Below are 23,012 nucleotides of genomic sequence, written 5' to 3' on the forward strand. Positions count from 1 at the left end.
TTTTCATAACCGCACCACATTCTACTGGCTGCTTTTCTTAGGGAATTGTTTTTCTCTCTCACGCTCCCTGTCTTCTTAATTTCTCTCAAGAGAGGAAATCTCGCCCTGATTTAAATTGGAAACTTAGTTCATACTGATGCTGTAAATTACATCATATTTAGCTGCGCTCAACATAAAAAACTGGATATAATGTTTTCGATTTTCCAAAGAGTAAATTAATTCAGGAGAACGTTCTTGATGATTAGAAGGAATTCTTCTCAGAACAGGTACATTCTCCTCAACAGCAAGTAAGATCTGTAGGACCTGGTCTGGGAGTGTAAAAAAGCTCTAGATCAACTGGCTCGGCACAACAAAGTCCGACTTGAGTGGGTGCCGGGCCATGTGGGGATTGAGGGGAATGAAATAGCTTTCTTGGGTCAAACACAGCAAGAGAGTTATGCCCTTGTTGTGCAAACAAAGAACCAAAGTGACTCTGGGTTTGGGCAGGAATCAGATCACTCTGATTACAGGCCCTATTCACAGGGCACGGAAGGTTCAGGAAGCACCTGCACAAGGTGGGGGGGCTTATTAGCTCGGAACCGATGTGCAGATTGTGCCAGGAAGAGGAAGAAACGGCCTCTCACCTGTTATTCGATTACTTTGCAATCGAGCGGCTGCGCTACGATATCTTTGGTACCTTGAGACCAGAGGAGATTGTAGCGCAGAAGAAACTGGTAGGGAAAGCCCTCCACCTTCTTAGAAGGGGAGGTTTCACCTACTAGACTTAGAGGGAAGGCACAATAAGCCTCTTGTGGCTGCAGTGCCGTGGGGCATGGGTCCCGTCCCGTCCCGTGTAAAATCTAAAAAAATCTAAAGATCTGTAGGAGATGGTACAGAGCAACAGTGATCGAGACGGCTTTAAGGCTGGTGGAACTACAGCAGGTAAGAATCAGCTGGAAAAGGGTCAAAAATCAGCTGATTGGCTAGTCGATCTGCGAAGCTAAAAAGAACCGAACTGAAGAACTCATGGAAGTGGGAATTCGACTGTAACCAGCCAGCTAGAGTACGCACTGTGCATGCCTACTCAGCATTCCTCGAGTAAAAAGATGCTGTTCCAGTTTAAATACTCGTATTCAGTCAAAATAACTCGTCAGGGATAATTCAGTTCCTTGAATAAAGGAAGGATATACTTTTGTATAAGGATATACTTTAGGGAAACAAAAGCTCCCTCAAAAACCTATTGTGCCCGAGTCAGGCAATTGAAGTAGATGAGTCAGGAAACTGGATGAACTATTGGCGAAAGTACATGCTGGCCAGGGAAGACTAAGCTGTGCAGTACTCCTGGGTCGAATGGGAGACTTCTGAGATGGCAAAGGAGTTTTTTTTTTTTTTTAAAAGAAAATCTTCATCGATCAGAACCAAATGGGCCCACTTAATGGCTGATGCCAAGAAATATGCTGGAAGTCAGGAACAGGAAAGCAGGAACCATGAATGGAAGCGGCTGATTGAGAAGGCCGTGGCAAATTTGTGGCGCCAATTAGGCAGATAATGTTTCCAACTTCCTGCCCAATTAGTCACAATTATTTAATATTTACTGAAACAAGCGGAAATGATAAAGTGTTCACAATAAGGGTTTTGTTTCACAAGCGTTTTGTACTAAAAATAATTTTCCAATTTTCACTCCAATTTTCTCTGAAAAATAAACTCTTACATACAAAACAATTACTCATACATAAAATTTTTGTTCGTCCATTTTTCTCTCTTTTAATTTTATTTCGTGTACATATGTTCAAATGTAGACCCCTCCCCACATTGGGTGCGAAATTGCTTACAATTAGCCAATTGTAGAAAGTTAATTAATGGATAAAATGGTTCTCTCACCAATCTATTCTCACCTCTACGTTGTTATTTCTCATCGATTTCAATTTAAAAAATATATATTGTTAACAACAGAAACTACAATCAACGATGTGTGAATGTGAACTTCCTTGTAAAACCTTTTATCCAGTAATTTACCAACAAAATGGGGCGTGAAAAATCATTCCTTTTATCTGGAAAATATGGAAACAATTACAGGCTGGTGAATGAAAATGTTTCTACTGGGAATTACTGGAGGAAAAACTTCAATTTCATCGATTTATACTACTGGAGCACAATGAACTTGAAAACTTCTTTATTTATTTATTTTTTCACTTTCCCTTTATTTCTTCTGAAGGTGAAAGCATTTATTATTAGTTGTTTTCTTTATAACTGGTAGTAGTACTGGACGGAGGCGACTAACAAACATACTTTACTATATCTTTTTCTTTTTTTTTTTTTTTTTTTTTTGGCGCATCAACAGCTGAGGTCATTAGCGCCCGGAGCTTTTTCCAGTGCACTGCCGGCCTCCGGACAGTGTTCTCTCGTTACAGACAACACTGTCCATCACCGGACAGTGAGCTGTAAGAAGCTCCTAGGAAGAGAAAATCTAAGGGTCAGCTGCTGGATTCGAACCCGGGACCTCCGCGTGGGAGTCCAGTCTTTACTATAAATTTCTCATATAAAGCATTGGGAATATAGACTAGTACCGCAATACATCTTAGCTTTGCGGGTCTAGCCTATAATCGCCTAACATACTTCACTATTTTCTCATATTAACCATTGGGAATATAGACTAGTACCGCAATACACCTTAGCTTTGCGGGTCTAGCCTATAATCGCCTAACATACTTAAGTTGGTTTATTTCATTATAAAATCATTTTGTACCAAATCTGAAAATAATCTGTACCAAAAACTAAAACTAAAATAAAAACTATGGACATTTTTTGCGATAGTTTCATCGTAACATTGATTGGTCTGTTCTGTTTGAAATTAGTTTATAATTGAATCTGGATGAGATTTATGCGCTTCGGAAGTCCCAGTTTACACCTGGATCTCCAGAAGTAGAATAACCTATTGAACTTTACTGAATTGTACGTAGTTGCTCGTTCTTACGACTGTACTTAAAAATAATTAACATTTCAAGAAGATTGGACTTAAGTAATTAAAATTAGTGTTAGGGCTAATTTTCAAATTGTGTTAACCGAAAAAATGATCAGCTAATATTTATATCCGGCTAAGATATCCAGCAAACATGATTTTTTATTCGCTTCCTCCACAGGAAATAAGTCATTATTTCTCCCAGATTTATTCTCATCAATAGCTAACGTAAATCACAGTAAAAAAACGGGGAAGAGAATGGGATTAAAGTGTAGGGATAGAAAATATTGTTTATTATAGTAATTACTAAACTACGTGAATTGGCTCCAATGGCTTCGCTAAGGGCGGAGCCTGACAGATTTCGTCCAATTAGAGCACGTGAATAGAAAAATTTGAGACTTTTTAGCCAATTAAAAGTTTTATGAACAAGTTATAATTTTTGTTGGGGGGTATTTTATTTATTTTATTTTTGATTGCTTTTTTTTTTTTTACAGGCCAATGGTATATCAATTTATATATTTTAATGTATTCCCCCTCTCTTGTATTTCAATTTATTGAAATACAACAAAACTTTGAATTAATATACACAGTTCACACACACAGACACTGGCACAAGTATTTAGTCCACGGACTAATACAGGATGATCGGGTGGTGGAAACTCCGTACAACAGACTGTGGAAAACCATTTTCCTGGGGGTTCCCTCCCGCCCCGCCGCTCTTGTACGTCACTTGGGAAATACCTTTACCATTTTAGGTAGTTACAGTATTTTATGTCCTGGGTAAATTCGCCCTTTATAGATCCTCCTCCTCCTAAACAGACACACAGACACACAGACACAGACACATAACCAGTCAGACTTTTATTCATGTCTATAGGGTTTTAAAAACATTTGGGAATAGGGCTTTTTTGCCCTGTTTGTGCCTTAACTTCCCGTCTCTCTAATTGGAAGATGACCCTGTTATGGCAGCAATGTGAGTCTAGGCCTTTACAAAACAGATCGCTTTTTATCTATTCATATCCGCCCTGGCAAGATGATGGAAATCCGTCAATAGTGTGAATTTCCGTTTTCAATAATCTGTAAGGTACCTATGTGTGCGAAAAATTTCGCTTTAAAACCGGAAACATTCTGATGAGGCAATTTCTAAAATTTTTTATTTACTTTTATTTTCCCGTGTAAACTAATCGAAGACGTTAAGGCTGGTATATGGGACTGTCTGGATGCCCTGAAAGAAACTAGTGACCAAAATAAGGTCTTTCTAGTGCGGGTGCCTGGTCATTCAGGGCATAAGGGAAACGAAGCGGCAGATTTATTGACCCCGGGAAGGCTCTGCGGGACACTTCGTTGGCCCGGAGCCCTGTTTTGGGTTTTTTTTCGAAGTGTGTGAAGACTGCGGCCATTAACTTATGGGTGCAGAATTGGTCTCAGGAGTGGTGGGCTATTAAAGGCTGTGCTATTCGCCAAGGCTGACTGCAGAATGAATCAGTCAAGGCCGTGGGGCTGTAAGGATAATTGTAGGGCCTATTAACTGGGCCACTGCAGGCTCAGAAAACACATGCATCGCATGGGCCTGGCAGATGATAGCCTCTGTAGGTTCTGGTCAGGAAGAGGAGGAAACGGCACTGCACGTGTTGTTGTGTCAGTGTGAGGGGCTCGTGTGGCTAAGGATGTTATTTCTCGGGGAGGAAAAACCAAGGCCCTGAGACGATGGAAATCCGTCAATAGTGTAAATTTCCGTTTTCAATAATCTGTAAGGTCCCTTGTGTGGGAAAAATGTCGCTTTAAAACCGGAAACCTTCAGATGAGGCAATTTCTAAAATTTTTATTTCTATTTCCTTTTTTTCCCGCGTAAACTAATCGAAGACGTTAAGGCTGGTTTGGGACTGTTACCCAAAAGTCTCTCTCCAGCATTAAATGTCTGATTAAAAGGACAGGTCTGGAGGGTGAGCTTTAGAGTAAGGGGAACCACAATAGATTCAATGGGGTAGTAGTGGCGTAGGCCTTGAAGCCGCCCTAGTCTAATCTAATCTAATCGAAGACGTTTAAACCACTTAGAGTTATTGCCCAATGCTGGATGCTCTAGATCACTCTGATAAAACTTTAAAAAATGGGTGCCTAAAGTTTAGGTAGCAAGGTTTCCAGCTGGAAATCTAACTATAAAATAACTAGTCACAGCGACCTCCTTTAATGATACTACTACAGGCAGAGAGCTCTTTTTTTTTTGCAATCCGTAGCCCTACTCTTGTATTTTCTGTAAAAATGACGAGGCTACAAGATAAAGCAGAAGAAAAGAAAAAAATGAGGAGGTCTTCAGTAAAACTGACGCCCTAACTTGCATTTTATTCTTACATCACCACTGAAGAAGATGATAAAAAGAAACAGAAGAAAAACGCCCTTTTCATTGACAGTCCAGCACCTTCCAAATGGGAAAAGTGTGGGGAGGGGGGAGGAAAAAAGAAACCGGAAGAAGGGGCGAACAGAAAAGAGAACCGATAGAAAGAAGTTGAATGGCGGAAGTGACGAGGTCCCCTGACCCCGGTTTGTTAGGCCTGATGCTGCCGTTCGCTCCTAGATCACAGCTCCCTATATATATATATATATATATATATATATATATATATATATATATACATATATATTGATTCCCGACCCCGGCCAACTCTCCTAAACGTCGTGCATCTTCTTTATTTATTTCTTCGTCCTGTTACACCTTCAATCCTGTTACTCCTCTCTCCAATATCTTGGCAGCACCCTTTTGTGCGTGGGGTAAGGACAAAACGTCCCAGCTTCTCTCTCCTGCCAATAGAAATTGAACCAATTCTTTTACGCCATCTCAGTCCTGAATTTAACTAAATGAAAAAGTGAAATAAAGAGGCAGAATTGCCTAAGAAATCAAGTCACAAATAAATCAAAATCAAAAATAATATAAAGAGTTAAACAAATCAAATTTTACAAGATTTTAATGAACTTAAACTTCAAAAAGCTCAACAGAGACCTCGGACTTATTTAAATCAATTAACTTCAATCATGCAAACTGGGTGAAGATAATGGAGTAAAAGCTCTTCTAAAGCTCAAATTGTATTACTCATCATTCAACATTTTCTGAACAGTGTTTACGGCTTAAGAGCGATATATTTACAAAATCTTTCAAGCTACTTGTACGCTGATATATCTGAAGCCAAGAGTTATGGAGTCAATGCATGATTGATATCTCCTTCACACTACCAAGAGTCAACGCAATTGGCTGCACTTTCCAGGAAACAGGACAGACTTCGAGTCTTAATTAAGCTAAGCTAGATTTAAAGGTCTCCTTTAAAAAGAAAACCAAGATTAAGTTACTTAAATGTTCAGCAATTAAATAAATAAAAATTTTTTTTAGCCAATTATAGGCAATACTTTTCACCATATACAAGTAAAATATAAAACCCAACAGACGAATAGTTTACGAGATATTTGAAGTTAAACATTTCACTGTTTCAAACCGAACCAAATTTTAACTCAAATTATCTCATTTTCTGCTCGATAGATTTTTACTAAATTTTACACAATTATAGACAATAGTTGTCTCCATATACAGGTGAAATATAAACAAAATCTATCGAGTAGTTTGCGAGATATTTGAAGTTAAAGTTTTCACTATTTCAAACCGAACCAAACTATAACTCTAAATATCTCGGTTTCTGCTCGATAGATTTTTACTAAATTTTATACAATTATAGACCATAGTAGTCTCCATATACATGTGAAATATAAACAAAATCTATCGAGTAGTTTACGAGATATTTGAAGTATTGAAGTATTCACTGTTTCAAACCGAACCAAACTATAACTCTAAATATCTCGGTTTCTGCTCGATAGATTTTTACTAAATTTTAAACAATTATAGACAATAGTAGTCTCCATATGCAGGTGAAATATAAACAAAATCTATTGAGTAGTTTACGAGATATTTGAAGTTAATGTTTTCACTGTTTCAAACCGAACCAAACTATAACTCTAAATATCTCGGTTTCTGCTCGATAGATTTTTACTAAATTTAATACAATTATAGACCATAGTAGTCTCCATATACAGGTGAAATATAAACGAAATCTATCGAGTAGTTTACGAGATATTTGAAGTTAAAGTATTCACTGTTTCAAACCGAACCAAACTATAACTCTAAATATCTCGGTTTCTGCTCGATAGATTTTTACTAAATTTTATACAATTATAGACAATAGTAGTCTCCATATACAGGTGAAATATAAACAAAATCTATCGAGTAGTTTACGAGATATTTGAAGTTAAAGTATTCACTGTTTCAAACCGAACCAAACTATAACTCTAAATATCTCGGTTTCTGCTCGATAGATTTTTACTAAATTTTGTACAATTATAGACAATAGTAGTCTCCATATACAGGTGAAATATAAACAAAATCTATCGAGTAGTTTGCAAGATATTTGAAGTTAAAGTTTTCACTGTTTCAAACCGAACCAAACTATAACTCTAAATATCTCGGTTTCTGCTCGATAGATTTTTACTAAATTTTATACAATTAGCAATAGGTATTTGAACTTAACCATAATTTAACTCTTTTTATCTTGCTTTCTATTTATATGATTATTCCGAAGTAGACCAACTATAGTTATCTGGGAAACTATTTTTTATATATATATATATACCCTGAAAAATGGATAGTTGGAATAATTGAATTGGGAGAAAGTAGTTTTTTGAGACAATTCCCAGAATTAGGTTTAATCTTTATCTCAGTTAATAGTTGTACCCAGAGGAAATAGGAGAGGCAGAGCCTCTTTCCTCTCAGGTAATCAGGACAATTATGTTACTTGAAAATCTCAAAAGTTAAACATTTATTTTTTGAATCCCATTTTTAGAAATAAATGAGACAAACTTAACTGGAGCAGTCAACTGAAAAAAGTGAATCGCTATTCAGTGTTGCCAACTAACTCTGGTAAAAAAAAAAAAAATCAAACAGCAGTTTGAGCAAAAGGAGAAAAAGTTGGAAGGTAATAAAAAGAAAAATAAAGAAAAACTAGAGTTGTGTTTTCTCTAGGCTATTTTCCTCTCTTTCCTCTCTTTGACAAAAAAAAAGGAAAACACCTTGGGAAACCTATTTTTCTTTTCAAGTTGGCCCGCCTCTATTTAATGACCAGGGTCGCCTGCAGGAATTTACTGGTAATTTTGGAGCAAGCATTTAACAGTGAAAAACTTTTTATTTATTCTCGTTGCTATTACGGTTATAAATTTTTCTTATTAAAATTGATAAATCAGTAGAGAGGATAATGAGAAAAATTTAGAAAACTACTTGTCAAATTTGGTTTTTAGTGATTGAGGGTTGTGCCCATGGCAATGTATTCGGCAAAATAGAAAAGAAGGAAGTGATTGAAGATCCACAGCATCCCGGGGATGTATTTATAACGAATTTGGAATGCAGTCAGCATTAACTAGTGGCTCAAGTAAGCAAGACGAATTCTCTCAAGTAGGCCCTTAAAACCGCTCGTGGTTGACTGCAGCGCTCATTTAGGGACATCCCACAATCACCAAGACGACGCTACCATAAGACAGAAGACAAATATCCGCTAAGAACGTCATCAATTCACCTTAAGACATGCACACTGTAAACTCTCTGAAAATCAAGAAATGAAATCGTGGCCCCAGAACCTTATTAAGCGAATCATTGACCTCAATTTAAGCTGGCACCTAGTAACCTAGAGGTAAAGCTCTAACCCCCCCAACCAGAACAATGTCCATCATTTCATGTACTGACATGCCTCTGTCTAAAAGCTTGGAGGTGACCTTTATATAATTCGGTGAAGAGTTTATTAAAATCGGAACAATACAAAGAGAGATATAGATGTTTGAAATTTAAACGAATTTAAAAACAACCAAAATTTAACCTTCTATATCTCAATAACTATAATCACTAAAAAATTACTATTTATACTAGTTATAGAGTTAATTTTAACATTGAAATTTATACCAGTTATAGAGCTAACTGGTGGTATAGGACCGAAGAGCCGTCTAGGGCCTGGGTCCTCCAGTCCTAAAGCTTCATGCATGCCGCAAAGCTGCCTGGGTGTTTTTGGAAAAATAGTTTTAGGTCTGGCCTATGTCTGGGACTGAGTCCCCTGTAATTTGTCATTCAAGTATGTTGTACGGTTTTCATGTAAATATTTTGTTAGTTCGCATTAAGTAGGTTCGTTGAAATAAGTGGAAAGCAATTTTGGGTAATTGTAGAAAGAGAAGGATTCAGAGCAGATCACTCTATCTATCTTCTTTCTTTACTGGTACTTTAGCCGCCTACTGTATAATAAATGGAAATGTGACTTGGAGATTATTTACACTAAGTCCCTACTTTCGTCAAATTTCCTCATCGACCTCAACATTAAACTGCAGGTGGGATGTTTGAGCGAGCAAAAAGGTGGAAATGGTAAAGTTGGGAGAAGATTTTCCTATTAAAACTTAACAGTTTCCCACTCAACCGTTCCCTTCAGAAAACTCCTCCAGTTTCACTTATTTAGTGGGAAATTGCCAAACACTGTTCAGTTTACACTTCTCTCAGCCTTTGGGTAAGTATGCATCTGTCGTCTCAAGTAGAGTAGATTGCCAGTCTGGAAAAACCAACCTTCTCTTCTTGATTTGTCAACATTTGTTTTTCGGTTCATGCGGTTTTTCCATTTTCCTTTGCTTAATCTTGGTTGCTATCCTGGGAAAATCTTGCCTAAATTCACCTTTTTTATTAATTTCAAGTTTTTTTTTTAATTGCCGCCGCTTTGACATCTCGTAATACAAACAAACTTACACCATGCTGTAAAAATTCCAAGTTAAAGAAAGAAAAACCCCTAACCGGAAAAGTACCACTATACTTTTATCTCGGAAAATCCATTTTAAAGCAGTTAGGGACATTTTCCTCGCTAATCTGTAACTTCAGAAAGCTGCTAGTATCAAACCGTAAACTAACAAAAAGTAATTATATATGTATCATTTTTTTTTTTATTTATCATCATCCCAAAATTTGCTCTAAAATAAAAAGTGGAAATTCCATATCTCAAGAAAAGTAACCTGTGATAACGTGATTTACCAATTTTCGGGAGATTTACTTTTAGAGAGTCAAGCGATACGTGTATATTAATTATATTATTTCCCTTAAACAGATTCAATTATAAAGGTAATATGATTGTCTAAATTAGTTTATACGATTTCTCCAATCATTACACCATATTAAATCCGTAATAAATTAGTAATAAATGAGGCGCCACTGTAGCCGAGCGGTTATAGGCTAGACCCTCAAAGCTAAGATGTATTGCGGTACTAGTCTAATATTCCCAATGGTTAATATGAGAAATTTATAGTAAAGAATGTTAGGCGGTTATAGGCTAGACCCGCAAAGCTAAGATGTATTGCGGTACTAGTCTATATTCCCAATGGTTAATATAAGAAATTTAACAGTAAAGTATGTTTGTTAGTCGCCTCCGTCCACGACACCTAATTTGGTAGTTGGATGTAAAGCTCCGCCTGAATAAATAGGCAATTACTTTACTTTAGTAAAATTATAATTAATTATCCCTGACCGGTTTCGAGCTTTCGTCCATCATCAGAAGTGAAAAAAAACTACCTATGAAGATGAATGCAATTCTGAAACAGGTCAAGGATACAATAAAATAAAACATGACGGATAAAATCAACAATATTATCCAATACTGTGAACCTATTCACATTTTAAATGACGTTTACATTTGCATATGACCTCAAATGTTCATGTAGTTTAGGATAAGCAGCCCATTAATACCATTCCAAAATAATTATACAAATATTTGTAAAAAAAGTAATTGCTTTCCATCCTCTAAATCAATATGTAAATGGCAATCAAGTATTTATATTTACCCACAATTTAAAATATTAAGCACTAAGTAATTAATGTAGGTATATTATTATTTTTAATTATAGTAACGTTAATGGTTTTTAGGGTCGGTCAGATACAAATCTGAATTGTTGTGGGTGTTCACCCACACTTCTAGCACATATTGCTACTATTAAAACCATAAATTGTAATAAAATGTAATAAAACATCGAAATATACGAGGAATGGCTATAAAATAACGAGACTGATGCTGCTACAGAACAACTATGCATGCACCAAATCCTAACGACCGACAGCTGTGCAGCGTAAAGCCTTCTCTTTCGATTGCAGCGTCTCACGTGTTTGTGTAGAGAAATCTGTCTGACCGGAACCGTCGTTTGTGTAAGAGGTGTTAGTTTCGTTTTGCCGAAAAACATGATACTACACATGTAGTAGAGCAACGAATTGTCGTTTGAAATTTCACATGAAACTTGGTAAAACCGCTACTGAAACTTATCTTTTATTAAAAGAAGTTTATGGTGATTCATGTTTATCACGAAGCGCTGAGTTTTTGAGTGGTTCAAGCGTTTCAAAGATGGCCGAGAAAACGTCGGAGCTGATGACCGCCCGGGTCCGCCCTTCCACGTTCAAAACGGATGAAAATATCGATTATAATTAATCAACATTACTACCATGAGGTGCTTGCTCAACTCTGGTGAAAGAGTAAGGGAAAAAAACGCCCCGATTTGTGGAAGGACAAGTCACGGGGTTCTCCATCAAGACAACCGGCGCCGGCCCACACTGCATTTTGTCTGTCAAGACGACGTTTCTAGTCAAGTACCCAGTTCCCAGTTTTTGGGCCATTCGCCTTATACAGCCTGACCTGGTGGCCCCATGTGACTTTAGATCTGTTCCCCAAAGTCAAATCTGAATTAAAAGGAACAAGATTTCAGTCCAGTTGAAGCTGCGAAAAAGCAAAAGCGGCACGCGTCATGCAGGAGCTCACAGAAAAAGACTTCCAGCACTGTTTCGAACAATGGTAAATTCGCATGGAGCGTTGTAGGGATAGGGGAGTGGTGTATATTGAAGGTGATAATAACTAAATATGTATAAATTCAAAATAAAATGTTTTACAGCATCAGTCTCGTTATCTAATAGCCACACCTCGTATATATATTTATCTGGAAGCAGAAGACGTAAATAAATTAATTTTAAATTCATGTATTTCGAAAAGTTGAGAAGCGGAAGTGAATTAAGTACCCAATCGTCTGTTGCAGATGTGGCTGAGGTGCACAGCGCTGACATTGTTCGTGGTGATCGCCGGAGATGCAGTTAACCCAAGTAAGTGTCACTTCCGCTCTTTATATTTTGAAAAAAAAACAAAAAAACTTTTGAATACAATGTTAGTTTAATATCGCGTTTAATTCCGCATTTGTCTTTTAAAGTTGTAGCTCATCAATTCTTCATGCGTTTCGCGTTTGCAATTTAAGGCCAACAGCCAGCATTGATTGACAAAAAAAGATCATATTGCATATAACATACATCCTATTGCAGGGGTCGCCAAACTTTTTTTGATCATGAGGACCTCCCCCCTATATAATTTTTCGAAATCTCCATCGACCCCCATAAAAGTAATTTTCAGTTAATTAAAAATAAAACTATCTATTAGGTACTGTGTTTGTACATTTATTTTATGATTTTCGACATTTTGTTAAAGTAATTTTACATTGTAACAAATAGTTTTATGAAAAATATCTTAATGTTGAAATTTAAATACCTTAATATTTATTAAATAATAAGTAAAGTAACTACAGTATTGCTTCTTAATTAATGAAATGGGTGTGCCTGGTGTTTCTTTGCAAGGTTCCGCTATATTGGGTTCGAAATTGTTTTTCCTTCGACCCCCCTGGCTCAGATTGACCCCTACTTTTGTTAAATAGAACCCCGGGGGGTCTATATAGACCACTTTCTGCGACCTCTGTCCTGTTGCGAGAAAACGGATGCACATAAGTTTCTCACATTATCGGCCGGAAATTGAATGAGTTGAAGATGAAAAGTTTTCCACTATAATACACTGATCTCTGGTCAACGGATTAACACCTTTTCAAACGTCTGTACTAATTCCTCTCTGGTAGTTACCTTCGTCGTTGAGGACCACGCAGAAAACGGCGCTGTGGTCGTTTTCGACAAATTTCAAGGACCCAATTTTTGCAGTGCTGAAATCAATCGTTCCAACCAATCATTCCACATCAAACAGATAGTTGATCATTTCATTATTTCCCGTAGCCGACGTGAACGTAAAGCGCATGCAAAGTTTACAGAAAATCCAGAGTAGACATTTCCCGGGGGGGAAAACAAAAGCAGCAAGAGAAAGAAAATTTAATTAAAACTGTACAAGGGGAAAAAGTATATATATCAGTGTGGTTTTTCACACCAGATTTGTTTCAAGTAAATAAAAGAAAATAGAAAATAATCAACTGGAATGTAAACTTTTCCCAATGAATTGTGAAAAACTACACAAGTACTGGTGGAGGAGGTGGAGAAGGGGTAGAGAAAATCATGAAAATAATTTTCCAGGTGGAAATTAAAATAAACAGTTTTGCCAGACCGGTGTTAATTCATTGGCAGCCAAGTGTTCGCTTGGAAAAATTGCTACAATTTCCACACAAAGGATGCTGTATCTCCTCCTCACTCTCTCCCACTCTCTGTACATACTATTTCCACCAATGATATTAAAATCCCAGTAGCTGATACAACAGACTAACAACTGACCAGGATCTCTCTCCTGGTTCTCCTTATTAACCAGGTTATTCCTGCTTATTTTCACATCCGGTCCCAGCCTTACCATTAGGCCGTGAACTTATTTGCTTCTTTGACTTTATTTATTTTCCCAAAAACTCATGCAAGGGGACGTCAACGGCGAAGAGCTTAGGGTGTTTTCTCTTAAGATTAATGGTTGATTTCGTGGGATCAATCCGTTGGTGGTGCAAGTTTTAGTATGGATTTATTGTCTAAGATTTGGACTTATGTTGAAGCTGTTAGTTTTCTTTGGGTAGCCGATGAGGTAGGGTCGTCTCTAGCCACAGCCAAATAATTTTTTTTTTCCGGCTAAAACACCCCCCTTCATCTCTGGACCTAGCCTGGATTCACTTATGCAGCATTACATCGGGCTAGGCCCCCCCAAACTGACCCCAATTAGGGGTTCGCATCCTCCTCATCCAACTCCCTTTTTTTACTTATTAAAACCTCTCTAGCAAAAGTTGTGACCGCTCTCCAATTCGCTCTGCTTGTGAACACTATACTTTGGAATCACAGCCAAATAATAATAATAATAATAATAATAATAATAATAATAATAATAATAATAATAATAATAATAATAATAATAATAATAATAGTTAGCATACTGGACTCCCACGCGGAGGTCCCGGGTTCGAATCCAGCAGCTGACCCTTAGATTTTCTCTTCCTAGGAGCTTCTTACAGCTTACTGTCCGGTAAAGGACAGTGTTGTCTGTAACGAGAGAACACTGTCCGGAGGCCGGCAGTGCACTGGAAAAAGCTCCGGGCGCTAATGACCTCAGCTGTTGATGCGCCAAAAAAAAAAAAAAAAAAAAAAAATAATAATAATAATAATAATAGTTAGCATACTGGACTCCCACGCGGAGGTCCCGGGTTCGAATCCAGCAGCTGACCCTTAGATTTTCTCTTCCTAGGAGCTTCTTACAGCTCACTGTCCGGTGATGGACAGTGTTGTCTGTAACGAGAGAACACTGTCCGGAGGCCGGCAGTGCACTGGAAAAAGCTCCGGGCGCTAATGACCTCAGCTGTTGATGCGCCAAAAAAAAAAAAAAAAAAAAAAAAAAAAAAAAAAAAATAATAATAATAATAATTTTTTTTTTTTTTTTTTTTTTTTTTTTTTTTTTTTTATCGAAGGTAGGTGAAACGCTTTATGCGCGAAGTGTGGGACTCCCGGGGGCTACCCACTAAAACACCTCCTCTAACTGCGGAACACTGGCCCGGAACTGTTCAGCACACTACTTCAGGCCAGGTCTTTATAGGCCCTAAAGGCCCTCTCCTATTTCTTTCTATGCATCTAAATACCCTTTTTTCTCTTGAAGAACCGAGTGAACAAAGCTTGACACACTGTTCCAGGTCTCCTCTTGGCCTATCATCTTATCGATGATAGAGTCCGGACAGAAATCCTCTATCTTCTGTACCAGCTGGTCACGCTGAGTAGCCCATTGACTACACACAAAAAATGTGTGGGAAGCGTCATCAACCACCTCTGGACAGAAGAGGCAGCACGGAGAGGCCACCTTTCCCATCCTATGGAGATACGACCTAAAATATCCATGTCCACTCAAGAACTGGGTGAGATAAAAGTTAACCTCCCCAGACCGCCTCTCCAGCCATGGTCTTACATGCTTAATGAGTTTCGAAGTCCATCTCCCTCTGGACTCCTGTTCCCAGGCTACCTGCCAATTCTGCAGGGTACGATCCCTTTCTTCCTTACGGACTGCTGCTTTTCTGAGCTCTGCGTTCCGTAGGTATATAGCCCTCCTCTCTTTGGCTAATAAATGGATTGGTATCACTCCTGCAATTACCAGAATAGCTGGACCCGATACAGTGCGGTATGCTGAAGCGATCCGTAGGGCACTCAGTCTTTGGACATGATCGATCCGCTTCCTGTAAAACTCCTTATTCAGAGTATCTGCCCAAATCTCGGCTCCATATAGTAAGGCCGACTGTGTCGCAGACATCAGTAGTCGACGCTTACTTGGTTTGGGCCCATTCACATTAGCCATCAATCTCCCCAACCGAGTCACCGCTTTAACCGCCTTGTCAGCCGCTCTTCTAATATGCTCTCCAAAGCTCAGCTTACAGTCTATCATCAATCCGAGGTACTTTGCTGCCGGCTTAGACTCAATGATTTCTTCACCGATTCGAAATGGAAGGATCTTATCTATTCTCGATTTGGTCAAAACCACGATTTCAGTCTTGCTTAGGGCAAGGGACAGCCCATGGTCCGTCATCCAGCCAATAATAATAATAATAATAATAATAATAATAATAATAATAATAATAAATCCGTTTCGGAGGGTGGGGGAAGGAAACTGGAGGCAATCTTTCCTCTAAAGTGTTTTCTCAGTATAATTTAGACCTCATTTATGGGAATTAAATACCTAAGTTAAATTTCTCATTTGAAGAAATATGGCCGACATGAAGCGCTTATTCTGGACTTCTTCTTATTTGTCGAATATATAATATATATATTTAATATACTTTGAAATTGGGAGTTTAAAAAATTTAGAAGTTAGAAACCCCCCTGAACTGTGGTTGAAAGTCGTGCGGTATACATGCTAGAAGTTTCTTTTTTGTTACACAGAAAGGGAATTTTATATTTGAAGTTTGTTACAGTTGGCATTCCTTGTGGAGTTCCTGTCATCTCCACGAAATGGTGGAACATGTCTTTCACTCTCTATGTTAGTAAAGTATCCAGTTAAATAGTTAAAAAGGTCGGGTTTCTGCCTCTTTTGATTAAAATCTTTTCTCTCGTTTTTCTTTTTTCATTTAACTAAGAATAATATAAAATTCTGCGAGAAAATAAAACTCCATGCTAGCTCTAGATTTGAGAATTGCGATGGAAAAATTCAAAGAAGGGTAAACAAGAGAGAAACATACGACTCGTACTTTTTCTGATATGGAAAATAACACTCTTTCTCACTCTAAGTACAAGGAAGTGTTGAGGCACCACAGTAGCCGAGCGGTTATAGGCTAAGATGTATTGCGGTACTAGTCTATATTCCCAATGGTTAATATGAGAAATTTATAGTAAAGTATGTTAGACGGTTATAGGCTAGACCCGCAAAGCTAAGACGTATTGCGGTACTAGTCTATATTCCCAATGGTTTATATCAGAAATTTACAGTAAAGTATGTCAGGCGGTTATAGGCTTGACCCGCAAAGCTAAGATGTATTGCGGTACTAGTCTATATTCCCAATGGTTAATAAAAGAAATTTACCGTAAAGTATGTTAGGCGGTTATAGACTAGACCCGCAAAGCTAAGATGTATTGCAGGTTTAGTGGGTTCGATTCCCCCGGTCTTAGACCTTGGGTTTTATTTAATGGTTAATAAAAGAAATTTACAGTAAAGTATGTTCGCTAGTCGCCTCCGTCGACGATAACTAATTGGTAGTTAGACGTTAAGCCCCGCCTGAAAAAATAGGCGATTACTTTTTCTTTTTTTTTTTGTAAAAATGTTCATTTCTGCCACCGTACTGGCTCCAACTATGCGGGACTACCAATCATAAATCGCATTCAATCCGCACAATCTCCAAAATCCAACGCACCATAGTCAATGCTCCCACATACGAATCTAATCTAACCATTCACGTCGACCTAGAGTATATTACTTCGACTTACTCGGCGTCCAGTGTGTGAGTGGGAAGGAGAATAAGAGCTAAAGACCAGCAAAGGAAAGAAGCTGAGCGATTTTGTCCCCCTACTTTGTGGTCCCAGGAGGGCGCGGATTGCAGCGGAAAGTCTCTGTGTTCTTTTTCCCCATTCGGCCAGCTGACTAGATCTCTCTTCCGTTTTTCATAAATTAATTCCCGTTCTTCTTCCTTTTTACTATCCCTTACGCTGGTAATATACTTATTGTTACATCAATACTGTAAGTAACTAACAATGATCATATTTTATGGTCCCTAAGGGTTTTTCCAAATTTTCCATGATTTTCTGGAAAACTAGGTTGTTTTCTTTTAATTGGAGGTAACAATTAAAAGCTAGAACTGGGTGTTTGGAAAGATTTTGCTGAGGAAAACTCAGTTTAGGGAGCGGGGGTGGAAAATTTTTGGGCTTCCTCTCCAATTGGATTTAAGCATCAAAATCCAATTTCACGAATATTTAATATAGTAAAAATTCTTTGTTCAACAAAAGTACTGTTTATGAGTGGTGGGAAAATGGAAGTTAGGAGAAAGTTACGAAGTAGTACGTGAGTTATAATATAGCAGATTTTGCAGAGTATTAGCAGTAATAACTTACAACTGCTCCAAGTCCAGGATTTAGTTTTTAAGTTTTTTTAAGGGATTTTCAGGACTAACAGTGTGGCCTGAACGTGACATGGGATTCAAACACAAGGATTTCCAAGAACAAGAACAAAATCTTGAGCAAAAAAACTCTTAATCTCCACAAGTTTGAAGAGACCATACAATAGCATTTCTGGTTTTATGTAGTTAAGAAGGAGGAGGAAGTGAGGAAGGGGGGATGTGCGGAGAAGAGGAAGTTGGTTTGTTGAGCCTAGTACTTGCAATAAAAACAGAATTTTCCACTCGATCATCGAGGATATCCTAGCTACTAAATGATGAGGGATTGCTGGAGTCATCGCGAAAGGATGGAATATGGGATAGCGATGTCTGGCAAGAAATAAGGAAGTAAGGGAAAACGATGAAGCAGAGATTGGAGAAGAGGAAGTCTGAATTGGCTAGGGCATCTTTGAAGGCATGTTGACTGGCCCTGAGCTTCTGGCTGCCCAATCCCTAAAAAGATGTACCAGCTCACATGGACTTCGGCCCAATGTTGTTCACTGCCCCCCATTATTCTGGAATAACTGGTGAAAGGATCGTAATCTTAGTGATGCGTTTTTCGTAGATGTTATTTAAGGAAAGTTATTTATTTATTTATTTTAATTTATTTTGTAATTTACAATCTGTATACATTGTAAACAATAAGTAAATATGGAGAGAGTGATGAGCTGGTGCGGGAGGAGAGCAGGAGGAGAGAAACTACCTAGCGCTAGCACTCTCTATAGGAGAATAATGATCTTTTGGTCTTCAGACCTCAAGGAAGTCTATGGGACACTGGCGTTTCAGTCGGCGAGGAGTATTAGGGATGTCAGAGGAGACGAGAGACAGTACAAGAGTATTAGGGCTAGTCGAGAGAGCAGTATGGAACTTCAAATATTTCGTCTTGGCGATTTGGTGTACGAATAGGATGTTGAGGTCGTTTAAGAGTGAGGTTGGTCACCGTAGAAAGGAGCGTCAACTATCTGTCGGCAGTAGTTTTGATTGAAATGTTTGTACTGTCCGTATGTTTGTAGGTTTGGCTGAACCCCAGACAGCTCTAGTCCGTAAGTCCACATAGGTTTGTGAATTGTGTTGTACGTATTGAATTGAGGCTGACTGTAGAATTAATCCGTCAAAGCCGTGGGGCTATAAGGATGATTGTAGGTCTATTAACTGACCACTGCAGGCTCAGAAAACACATACATCGCATAGCCTCTGTAGGAGGAAACGGCACTGCACGTGTTGTGTTAGTGTGAGGGGCTTGTCTGGGCTAAGGATGTTACTTCTCGGGGAAGGAAAAACCAAGGCTCTGAGAGTTTTACCCAGGGAGCCGCTCTCCAGAATTAAGAGTCTGATCAAAAGGTCTGGGTCTGGAGGGTGAGCTTTAGAGTGAGGGGAGCCACAATAGATCCAAAGGGGTCGCAGTGGCTTAGGCCTTGCTACTGCGCAAGATCCCAGGGTGTCTAGGGTAAAGACTAGACCCGCAAAGCTAAGATGTATTGCGGTACTAGGCTATATTCCCAATGAGGGAATTTATAGTTAAGTATGTTAGGCGTTTATAGGCAAGACCCACACAGCTAAGATGTATTGCGGTACTAGTCTATATTCCCAATGGTTAATATGAGAAATTTACAGAAAAGTATGTCAGGCGGTTAGATAGTCTAGACCCGCAAAGCTAAGATGTATTGAGGTACTAGTCTATATTCCCAATGGTTAATACATATATGAGAGAATTTATAGTTAAGTATGTTAGGCAATTGTAGGCTAGACCTGCAAAGCTAATCTAATCTAAGCGTTTGAGTTCAAGGGGCAATTTGGAGTGTCGTCCAAGTAGTCTGTACGTTATTTAAAGAAGTTATTTAAATCATTTTGATATCTTATAATTTATTACATTAATTTGATTAGCTATTTTTTCGTTAATTTCTTAAACCATAATAGATTTTTGGTCTCTGTTGATGAAATTTGAAAATGAATAATTAAAAAAACATAAGTAAAATGAAGGATGCTGTAAAAGTTAGCCACACAGCCTTCGAAAAAGTAGTAAGGGGAATGTGAAACTAAAGGATTAGGTGTGCCGGGGGGTTGCGCAGCAAAATAATTAAAAAAGACGAAAAAAAAGTGTTTATCGAAGTGTGAAATTGAATAAACCCAAAAAGAATGAAATAAAGGAGGTTAAAACCTAAAATGTCATTAAAACTCCTCTGACAAATTGCTAAAGAGTTTTTGGACACTGTTGAGGTCACTTGAAGGGTTGGCGACAAAGGGTATCTTTAAATAAGAAGTTAATTACACGCTTCCCTTCTGACCAACTTTGGCCCTCAGAAGACAGCGTTATCTCTACTTCAGGGTTTATTATTATTTTTTCTTTATAAATAGCTAATTAAATGTGAGCTTTGTACGTTTTTAACGAAGAACTAATGTTACTTTATTGTTATCCCATTGTCCTGGTCGTCCGCCCCACTCCTTTGTGGAGGGGCAGCTAAAATTGGAGGATAGAGATGGTGAAAGATTAGATAAAGGAGGGACATTTCTAACGTTTGCAGTTTCCCCCACTAAAACGTTCTCCAGAGTTGAATCAATCAATCTCGGATTGTATCTATAGATAGATATTGGGGGAAGATGCAGTTATTGGTGCATTTTATTTGGCGCAGATATTGACCCCCCCCCCAAAAAAAAACAGAGGTTTATGGTTGGCTAAAGGTATTCAGCCCAATTTTTTGGACGAAAATGAATTTTTGGCATCGTTATGTAGTTCCGTCACACAAACTCTTTGAGATGGGTCAACTTAGTTGAATGTAATGGTGTTAGTCTCGAGAATTATAGCCAGATAGAATATATGGTATACACTGAGAAAAACGGGTGAAGTCCATCCAAAAAACGGACAGAAAGAGAGAGTGCATTTCTAAGCTGTATTAATTTTTTGATGTGAATACGTCTTTAAATTTGCTAGCATATGGAGGCAATCCAAAAAAACCTAATGATAACAAAATCGGGGTATACAGTTTTGGCATTATAGTTTCGAATCTATCGTCTACATCCAAAATTAATTAAATTAGACCATTGGATAGCTAAAGGATCAAAGAATTCATGACGATATGCGAAGACTGTGACGCGGTGGAGGGGGAAGCGCCGCCATTTTGAGATCATTTTGCTGCGTATCGAGATTTGCAATTAGTATAACTTTTTGACTCGGAGAAGCTACGATGTTCGTTTAAGTTTTAATCGTCAGCTGTCGTTACAATCTATCGATTGTATATAAAACATTAGAGTAAAATAGTGACAGAGAATATAATAAGATGTTAGGAAAAAAAAATTATTATCAAAAATATATAATGTGGGCCTACACGCGTCGAAAAGCCAATACAGAGATCGTATACGGTTGGAAAGGACTTCTTAAGAACAATCGAATGGTAATAATAAAACACCATATGACCGAGTCAAGCTGTGCCGGGAACGTAAAAGAATGAATGCGGCCGAGCGGATCAACGACTGTGTCAGTATATCTGCAGCTGGGGCGGTTGAAATTATACAAGTGGATGATGAAATCGCTTCCTACATCGACAACGGACTGTATCGCACCACTGTTGGGTTCTAAATCGCGACTCAATGAGTTTAATTTCATCAACGTCGATAAAAATAATGACAAATTTGATTTCATCCTAAATACATAAATAAAAATATTTTATGTAAAAAGTAATCCGTTACGTAAACGTATTCACGTACAACACACGGCCGTGTCCATGACACAGCCACACGTTAATTTTTTTGGGTGGTTTTATGAAAGTTATTTATGAAAGGTATATACCTATTATAATTTACATAAGTTCATTCAAAATAAAAGCACGAAAATATGTAAACAATATTATTATTTTCTGAAAATCAATTAGTCATGAACACCCTGTATGATAGACGGACTAGACTCACAGATGAATAGAAATTTTGTCGCGGGGAGTTGCATGGAGTTTATATAGTGAAATATGATCTCTCTATTACATTATATTCTTATTTTCACAATCTGATTCGAGGGTTATACCAAGAGACTGGAAAGTAGACATACAGACAAATAGACACAGAGGCCCCCCCAATTTTTAAAAATATTTGTTTCGATACTTTTAAGGAATACTAAAGAATGGACCATTCAATGCACTGTATAAATTACAAAAGCATATTTCATTAAACACAGAAACAAACTGTAACGTTTTCAAACTTTAAAGTTGCTCTCCTGAAAAATCTATAAAATGGACTTAACCCTTTTCTTCCCGTGAAGTCTTCAATTGTTTTTTGCAACATGATCTTTACTAAAAATGCCTGTAAGATCGTTATCGCTATCTAGAATTGTTGATTGTGAACAACTCCCACTCATTTCCAATTCTTCTAAAATTTCAAGGACTCTTCTACAACACAGCTAGGGATGTTATCCCTTTCAAACTACGGGAACTAGATTTCCATTTACTTTATGAAAGAAGTAGAAAGGTAACTTTTATTTAAAATAAAAGATAAAATGCGCTACATTTTATCAAATTTGGTTATTCCGTAAAATTTGTTTATATGACGTCATAGAGATAAGGTACGAGATGATCTTGGAAAAGTGTGTTTTTCACTCACACACACTCACACAGAGGCACAAACAGCACAGTTTCCTTCCATTATTGTGAAACCTGCTAGCTCAGATTACAGTCTCTTTATATTAGAAGTAATGTTTAACCAGGGAAGCCCTAAGTAGAGAGACGAAGAAATCCTTTTTTTTTTTTTGCAGGATTCCAGGAATAAAAAGGATTTATACTGAAGGAAAACTTTATTAAGTTAACTCGCTCTTCATATCAAAGCTTATCCGTTTGGTTTTCCAAAATAAAGATCCAGATCCAGCTGCAAACTCTTAGATTTTCCTCTTCTTAAAAATTCACCGTCGTCCAGTGATGGTTATTGTCTGTGACAAGAGAACAGCTAAAGTTATACCTTGGATCGTATCTACAGAGTGACGTGGAATGGAAAATGCTTTTCTTCATTTTCGCAAAAATAAATTCTGCTATGAAAAACTAACCCGAGTTTCTTTTACTAAAATTCTTATCATTGAAAGTGCCTAGTTTTCTGACAAGGAATTTCTATTGGCCACTAAATTTGTGCTGAGACTATGGAAAATGAAACTAAAACCCAATAGAAAGAC

General features: G+C 37.8%; 1 protein-coding gene across 3 annotated transcripts in view; it reads left to right on the top strand.

Annotated features, from left to right (window-relative positions):
- The window catches only part of LOC141454897 (suppressor of lurcher protein 1-like), a 434,339-nt gene that overhangs the window by 56,737 nt on the left and 354,590 nt on the right, over nt 1-23,012 (top strand). For all 3 annotated transcript variants that reach the window (XM_074129590.1, XM_074129592.1, XM_074129591.1), the window contains exon 2: nt 12,059-12,122. In XM_074129590.1, coding sequence (XP_073985691.1) covers nt 12,059-12,122 — 64 coding nt within the window. The remainder of the gene's footprint in view (nt 1-12,058; nt 12,123-23,012) is intronic.

Source organism: Rhodnius prolixus, unplaced genomic scaffold (genome assembly GCF_049639745.1).
Source record: "Rhodnius prolixus isolate KJV_2025 unplaced genomic scaffold, Rpr scaffold_15, whole genome shotgun sequence".
In the NCBI taxonomy this organism is placed as follows: Eukaryota; Metazoa; Arthropoda; class Insecta; order Hemiptera; family Reduviidae; genus Rhodnius; species Rhodnius prolixus.